The 8,541-nt window shown below is 43.8% G+C and overlaps 1 protein-coding gene across 1 annotated transcript; it reads right to left on the reverse strand.

The window, feature by feature from the left end:
- Nucleotides 1–871: 871 nt before the first annotated feature.
- Nucleotides 872–8,520, reverse strand: gpr37l1a (G protein-coupled receptor 37 like 1a). Its single transcript, XM_069150279.1, has 2 exons — nt 7,716–8,520; nt 872–3,519 (listed from the first exon to the last, which is right to left on the reverse strand). The coding sequence occupies exons 1-2, from the start codon at nt 8,382–8,384 to the stop codon at nt 2,494–2,496; spliced, it is 1,695 nt and encodes a 564-aa protein (XP_069006380.1). The 5' UTR covers nt 8,385–8,520; the 3' UTR covers nt 872–2,493.
- Nucleotides 8,521–8,541: the final 21 nt, after the last annotated feature.

Below are 8,541 nucleotides of genomic sequence, written 5' to 3' on the forward strand. Positions count from 1 at the left end.
CCTTCAATAATTGAATAATGACAAAAAGGAGCGTCACAGTCAGGCATGAAGAGCTTCCTCCTTCAGTGGGTGTCGGGAGCTCTGCTGCGCAGCATTCCTTCCAGAGGAGATCAGAGTCGACATGAGTCATCTTTCTCTTTTTAAATAAAATGAATCCACACAACAATCCCCCAAAAGATACTTACTAAATAAGGTGATGGTTTAGGGGAACCAGGAACTGTTTCTTTGTCTTCTGGCCTGTTTTTCCAACTTTGATTGGAAGGAAAATAAATTTCTCGTCATTCACTTGGTTTGTTTGTTCATTTATGTTTTTTTTGTTTTTTTACTTTTCTATTTTCTCAGACTTTCTTTCTGCTCATCAAGCCCTGAACTGGCCCTGGATGTCATCAGATTCCAAAATGATGCTGCCATTGTTTAATATAAACACATATAAATCCACCCTGACACTGTCTCAGTATCCATTACTGACAGTTTTTGTCAAGTGAACTTTTTGTTTAACAGGGAGACATTTTTGTGGGTGCACGAGGACACTTAAAGGATATGGCTAAAGTAATTTCATATTTTTCTTACTTTACAAATTTCAGGTGCAAACCAAAGCCAACAATGAGAAAGTGAGTGTCTGAATACTTTCTAACTTCCCTAACTTGCCAGGTGAACTTAGTCTGAAGCCCACTGGTATTTGTGCACTGTAGTTTTTAACAGAGGGAAACAGAGAATTTGTTGGGGACTTGTCAGTGACAGTTAATCCACATTTGTGCTGCAGAGAGTATAAAAGCTTCTGCATCCATCCAACGGCATGTGTATTACAGTACCAAACATTAAAAAAAACACACTGACAGGCAATTACTCACAGGATATAAAAAAAAACAAGTTTTTTCTTGAAGAAAATTGACATTTTATTAAACCAAAACTACTAAAACAAGTAAAAAAAAAAGTCAAACGTTTGTTTCACATTGCTTCAAAATTGATTGACATCACAACTCATCCTATTTTAAACCCGCTATCTACGCGGCTAGCAATTCACATTTGTAGCTGCGATGTCCTACTTATTTGACAAATCTTTTGCAGACGAGGTGTAATTTAGACATACATGCGTCATGTATGAGCAGCAACAATAAACAAATAATAGTAAAAAAAAAATTTAAAAAAAATCCACAAAATTCAAATTCTCCAGTGTCTTTTATACAGTACTTACAGGTAACACTACCACCCTGAACAAGTATTAGACAATTATCAATAACTACAACATGTACATTTACCATAAAAAAAAAACTGCAAAACAACAATGTTGTTTAATATCCAATGTCCAATAATGGAATTAAATCCATCTAATCTCCTTTTAAAAAAACATAATCTATAATCTGTGTAAAAATGTAACACTAGTCAGACAAACTTCTGATCTACAGTGGCTCTACCCAATCACTTTATACAGAGACTAAAGGACTATTACAAGTTATTACAACCTGGGTTTTATTTTGGTAATTTTGACCATTTGATCAGTTATAATAGCTAACCTCTGAAAAAAATAAAAAAAATAAAAGGTTATTAATATATCACCTTGATTTAATCTGGTTGCATCAAGGAGAAAGAAAAAGAAGAAGAAGAAAAAAAAAGCCTGATAGGTTGTGAAACACGAGCAGGCAGATGATTATTGGAAACAAACTTCCAGGTTAATTTAACAGAGAAATTCAGCAATGTTAATATTCATCACACTTCACAGATCCTCTTCTTGCTTTATATTGTAATTTTACTGCAAGAAAACTAACTTTAATATCAATTTAAGTGGTTTAGACACACAGCTTCAGCCTTTACTGTGATGAAAGTCTGGAAACCCTGTATCCAGTGGGCGTGGCTGAGCGCGATGACCTTGAAGTAGTTCCAACAACGTTCGGAGCAACGGTGCGAACGGTTTCAGTGCAACGACATCCAACAGTTTCAAAATGAACCAAAGGTTGACACCCAATTGGATGCAAGTAATGGAAACAATCCTCAATATAAGCTGGCCATGAATATATATTTATATTAATTCACACAAGGAATTTCGGTCAAGTAACACCGGGCTCGTTCGCACTACATGGTCAAAAGTGAGGAACAACATTTCCTCTGTATGATGACAATTTTACTGGATTTTGAGATCCTGATTGCAGGATTTTCTCTCATTTAATCCACAAGAGCATTGGCACGAAATTTCTTCAGTGAAAAAAATTAGCTTTCATTAGATCTGGCAATCACAAAAAAACCACAGTGAAACATGGCTGTCCTCATACCTTTGGCTGTGTAGTATCATCTGAATAACATTTTGGTTCGTTCCCAAACGATCTGTCCTGTCAGATCTATTTTAGTGATGCAACCATGTTCCCAGATCTCAGCTATCAACTGACTAAAATGTTGTTATTATTTCGTGAAATGTTGGACAAAACTACCAAAATAAGAACCAAGCTGTGATAAACCCGAACGATCTTTCAAAGTTGTGTTTAACTTCAGTTCTGGACCTCAGCAGGGTGTCCCGATCGCTGCCGGAGAGTCTTTCGCTCTGTCGAGGACTGCCGGCTCGGTCGGCGTCGCGCTCTTCTCCGTCTCCTCTTTGCTGGAAGGAGCCAGGGAGGGCGGCGAGAGCGAGGTGGGCGAGGAGAGGGTGGAGGTGGCGGCGGTGGAGGCGGAGGAGGACGAAGAGGAGTTGCCGTCGGGGAGGCACTCCTCGCAGCAGCAGCAGCAGCAGTCCATGAAGGCCTGGCCCAGCGAGCGGCACAGGCACAGCAGCAGCACCGGCGTCGCCGAGCACCGCGCGAACAGCAGGAACTGTCCGATCAGACTCAGTGTGGGCAGAACCAGAGCCGGGAGCGCGGCGGTCACCGGCAATGACACGTACGCCAGGGTGATGTTGCAAATGCTCTCCGGCAGGTTGCACGCGACGTACAGGACGGTGAGCGCCATCACGGTGGTGCGCAGCCTGTGCTCCCTCACGTGGGGCTTCTTCTTCTTCGTCATCGAGGAGGATGAAGAGGTGGAGGAGCATCTGACGGTCACCTTGTCGCCGCCGGGTTTCTGCGGCAGGCGCTGCGCCAACACCTGCCTCGTCACCAGGTCGCAGGCCAGGGTGAAGAGCAGCGGCAGACACAGGTAGCACCCGAAGAACCACCACATGCGGGCCTCGTGGTAGGTCAGCACCAGGGCGTAGACGCTCTCCGGCAGCTCCTCGGACGGCTCGCGGAGACAGATGTCCACCTTCAGCGCGTCAGTTCGGGACCTGAAGGCCGCCATGAGCGAGCCGGTGGTTTGGCTCTGATGGAGGTTGGCGGGGAGCATCGGCAGGCGGACGGTTTCCTGGAGGAGCTGCCACAGCAGCAGCTCGGGAGCGGCCAGCACCATGGAGCCCACCCAGATGACGGACAGCTTGGACAGGATGGACTGGCAGGGTTCCACCTTCGGGGTCTGGTGGGGCCCGGGGCCGGTGGCGGCGTGGAAACGATCGATGCTCAGAGCGCAGAGGCTGAACGTGGCCACGCCGAGAGAGGTCACCTGGCAGAGAAACGACAGGAAAGAACAGGAAATCACTTCATTAAGAGGCCGTTAATTAAAAGACCAGTCCGGCTGTAGACGGGCGACTGTTCACACTTGCGGTCTCCTACTGTGTGGTCGCAGCTCGAAGCGCCGCACCAGCACGCTGCTCTCATCCATCAAGTCTGCAGTACAAGCTAAAGTTATCCCCAGAGCGGAGCTCCCCCCTAAATCTGAAATTTCCACATTTCTGTTATGTGATGAAACAAATGAGAGACGACGTGTCCATTTGTGAGCCTTTAGAGGTGTTGGCAGGTGTGTTTTTGTTGACCCACAGCCTCCAGTCTTCACGCCAAGCACAGACTTTATATAAAAGTGTTCGTAGCTTCCGGGTCTGAAAAAAGAGGCCGATGCAGAAGTGCCTTAAAACTGCAATACCACCGAGTGCCACTAGAGGTCGGCTCCCAAAAAGCCTCCAGTTTCATAGACTTCCATTCAACTTCTCTCATAAAATTCTCAGTCAATAAAAGGTCTACCCTAGTTATCTCAGTGTTGTTAGCTAAAGTCACTCCTTCTTATACATTTTCTGGCGGTCCATCTGAAAAAAATCCTGTCATTTATTAGAAAAACAACTTCAAAACGACTTGGTTTTTTTTGGGGGGGGGGGGGCGTGTCTGTTTGATTGACAGGCCAGTGGTGCAGTCAGGTTAGAGCTATCAGTGGGCGGGACGTAGTATCATCAGGTTTCCAATCAGATCGAGTCTGATCCCCCACTTTTGATTTCTCAAGTTCTCCTGAGTTTGATCCATCCAACTGTCACCAACAGTATGGACGGTATCCCGATATGGACTTTGGTACTTCAGCACGCGACCACCTTTTTTTCGGACGTGGACCTACATGCATGTTCTTCTCAAGCGAGGCAAAACGTCACCCTGACACAGTGTCTGCTGTAGCAGACTGACCGGTGTATTTGGTGTATTTGGTGTGGTACCGCTTTGTAATCTGAGCGGCTGCGAATTCAAAACCTGTCGATGTTACAGAAGTGAACAAAACAGCAGCACCGCATTCACCGAATCCATCCTCCCGACCGAGAGCCTGAAAGTGAATCACTGATGCTCGAAAACAGGGATTTTCAGCCTTAACTCGCCATTAAAGGGGTAAAAAAAACCCAGAGTATTACGCTTTTAACCAAAGAACAAGATGTTTTCTATTGCAGTTGTTTCTATTTTGGGTCTGAGGATTCAACCAGGATAGTTTTATACCAGTCGAAGAGTAATTAATCAACTCCTGTAACTCCGATGTCCCGTTATGTGACTCAGATATTGCTTTTATTTACAGCTGGAAAATGATTTGTAAAAGTTATATTATAACAACAATTAACAAGACGTTTAAACCCTTCATAAAAGGCCGCCTGGTTGAACCTGGTTGTAAAGTGGGACTGAAAGGGTCCGTCTGATAAACAGCACAATATAATTCAAATTTACGATTACAAACCCAACTATTTTTCAGCAATGCAGAGCTACGTTCAAGTTCAACCTTCATGCTGTCCTTCGAACATTTTAAATTCATGCTGCTCGCTCTGATTTCAGATTTCAGACGTGACCCGCTGGCTCGACTGAGAGCTTACTTGGACAACAACTCTAAGGATTTCCTCCTCCTTTGTGATGCTATAATCTATGGGCATGATGAGCCAAAGCTACAAAAACAAGCTTCCGTTATCAGTCAGATGGCAGAAATAAAAAAAAAAAATTTAAAAAAGGACTCGCAGAGGGATTCGTCTTTGTGTTGTAACACTGCTGAGTCTGCAGCTTGGGGACATTCATCAGAGCCTGGTGCACATTAGAAGTCGGCGCTTTGGGGCTGAAACACAGACTATCATTACGGAGGCTTGTCCTCCCTCTGTGAGTGCTTAATGACCTCAGACAGTTAAGACACAACTCAAGATAATTAACACAGAGCTTTAATTAGCATGAAAATAGTTTAACTAGCAGAGCACTGGGGGCAGCTGGCAGCCTGACCCCCTTTAAACGCCTCTCGAGCAAAAGAGCATTTTCAAATACGTTAACTAATTAGCCGGAATTTAATTCGCTCATTAACATAAAAATAGGTGAGGCAACAAAGAACGGAGGAGGCCCGGCAGCCCGACCTTGTTAAGGACTACTTCATACAAGCTGTTATGAGGAAAACTCCACTTCAGTGATCTGAGGCTCTTGTAGGCGGACAGATCTGGTTTAGAGGCAGAAACAAGGACTCCACAGGCCGCCGGACTTTTTGTGTCCTCGTCGAAGCAGCAGACTGATGAAATCACTGGAAATACAACAGTGGGAAACCCGAGAGTCTGTGAGAGCACTGCAGTATCTCTCTGAGAGGGTAAATCTCAATTAATCCTACTTGTGTCTGAGCTTTCAACTTCACATAATCCTCTGGACTCTCAGACCCGGAGATAAGTCAGTAGCTAGAGTCTGTCGACTTTGATATTTCGATGGAAATATTAAACAGAAGTCTTATTTTCTCAACATGAATGTCTCCATTGGAAAAACAATTTTGTTTCCTTGATCAACAGAAAAACAATCAGCAACTTTTTTTGATAATCAATCGATTGTTCTTAGTCAATTTTGAAACAAAATTTAATGACAAAAAGCCAAATGTTCTCGAGTTCTTAGACTCTTAAATGAGAATTTGTTGCTTCTCTCGGTCTTATACGATTGTAAACTGAATTTCTTTGTAGTTTAGATGTTTTAAGACGTCACTGTTAAGTCTGAGAAGTTGCAATGTCATTTTTTTCCACATAATATTGACATTTTAGAGCACAAATGATTATTATCGTTCAATTAAACGTGAAGAACTATGAAAACAATCATCATTTGAAGCTCTATTTTCTGTATTAGTTGCAAGACTTTTTTTCAATATTCCAGGAATTATGCCTGCTGCAAAAGCACTGGACCTGGAAATCGTGTACATTTTAAAACATGGGAGATGAACTTGTTTCTGCAAACTGAACAGCTGCTAATCCTTCATGAACTGATTTTCTACATTAAAAAAAAAAAAAGGACTTCTATCCGTGGCTCATTGAGGAAATAGGACCCAGCATTTGTTTTTTTTTTTCATCAGAGGCAGCAATACTACTCAAAGACTCAGTTTTGGAAACTTTGCACCTGCGAACAAACTCCCCAGTCTCCCCGATGACTACGTCTCTGTGTTTCACTGGTTGGTTCTGCGGTCGGAGGAAGAAGAGTCGCTTCACGCGGGGCCCCACTGGCCTCGCCTGACGGTTCATAACAGACAGCTGAAGAGGCCAGAAAGCCCATAACAGCACGTTTGTTCAAAGGAACGGCTGCTGGATCTGAGGACGGACAAAGACACAAGCCGGCCATTCATCACAGACCTGGAGGTCTCTTTATAGAAGTGGAAATCACTTACAATGAGTCAAACATGGGTATAAAAACAGAACTGATAGTGTGTAAACTGTGTCAGTAGTTTGTGTAAACATTCTCGCTGCCTCATTATGTCCGGACTCTGCATTAGTGTTATCAAGAATTCAGAAAAGAAAAAAGACTTTGTTTCCAAACTTTTATCTCACGTGTTTAGTTTAAACAGTAAGTTAACAAGTTCTAAAATAAATAGCGGATTTATTGATTATTCAAATGTATATTTGACAAATATTATCTTAAAAATAATTATTCATTGAAGTAAAACACCAGCAGCTTCCACAATAAGAGTTTTTTTCTCCTGTTTTATATCAATGGACTGACATCTGAATATCTTTAAGACATTTAAAGGTGACATCTTCTAATCTGATAAACTGTCGTGTATGTGTTTCACTTTTTAAAATTTTTTTTTTTTTTACAATTTAGCTTCTGACTAAGCAATTAATCAAAAAGGTAAAAAAAAATAATAATGTAATTGGATGCAGTAAAGAAGGTTACTGGTAACACTGCAAAACCACTATAGTACCTGTTGCTACCTGTATTAATAGTAATAATTATATATATTTATGTATACTTAATAACCTAATAAATTCATTTATAATATCTTTAAAAGAATTACTAATTTGAAATGTATAATTTTTTTTAGTTTAGTTATTATTGGATTCATTTTCTTCCGTTTCAAATTCTGAACTTAAAAAGTGACCTCACCGTTTCTAAAACTACACCTTAAAGCGTCACGAACCGTTTGTTGAATGTTTACATTCATGCGCGTCTTCAGCTTTTCCTCACCTCCAGGTAGGGCACGAGCCGACAGGACAGGTCTCCCAGCAACCTCTTCATGGTCAGCTCGTGAAAGATGACAACGGGGAGGCAGAAGAACAGCACGAGGAAATCCCAGAGAGCGAGTCCCGCCAGGATGCAGTTCCACGCGCTCTTCAGGTAGAAGTTGTGCCAAACGATGCACATGAGCGCGAGGTTCCCCACGATGCCCGCGGCGAACAGGACGAGCGCGAGAAGCATGACGGCGTACGCCCAGTAGGAGCCGTCGGTGACCGGGAAGAGCGGGTTGAGGAGCCCCGTCCCGCGCCCGGACGAGGAGTTACCCAGCGGGGCAGCAGTGAACCGGCCGCTGCGCGGTGTGGTGAAGTAGCCGCTCGGGTCGTCGTGCCGTCGCGGGTACCCGTAACTGTTCTGGGGGAGCGGGTCTCTTTTCCTGAAACTCCCGTCCTTGGACCCACGCGCGACTCGCTTCAGTTCGGCAAGTCCAGAACTTTCAACCCGGTCCGGAGAGCTCCTCCCCGGGGAGGGAGACACCTCTGTCCCGGCAACAGGTGCCCCTGCATCCTGCGCCGGCTGCGTCTCCAGCGCAGACCCGGACAGAAACTTTGGATCCGTGAGGAGATGACGGAGCTCCGCGGTCTGCAGAAAGAGAAGCAAAAGACACCAAACCGGGCTCATTTTTTAACAAACTGTAACTGGTCCGTGTTATCCGCCTCTTTCACAGACATGTGCTGCAACAAAAACTTCACTCCTGAAATAGAAAGCGTCCATATATCAGTCTGATTCACAGTCCGACCTCCCTCCGGTCCTGATGCAGAAGTTTTGAGACTCCTGC

The sequence above is a fragment of the Embiotoca jacksoni genome, unplaced genomic scaffold, assembly GCF_022577435.1.
Source record: "Embiotoca jacksoni isolate LCO1_2020_lvr unplaced genomic scaffold, fEmbJac1.0.p SCAF_1, whole genome shotgun sequence".
NCBI classification, from domain to species: domain Eukaryota; kingdom Metazoa; phylum Chordata; class Actinopteri; family Embiotocidae; genus Embiotoca; species Embiotoca jacksoni.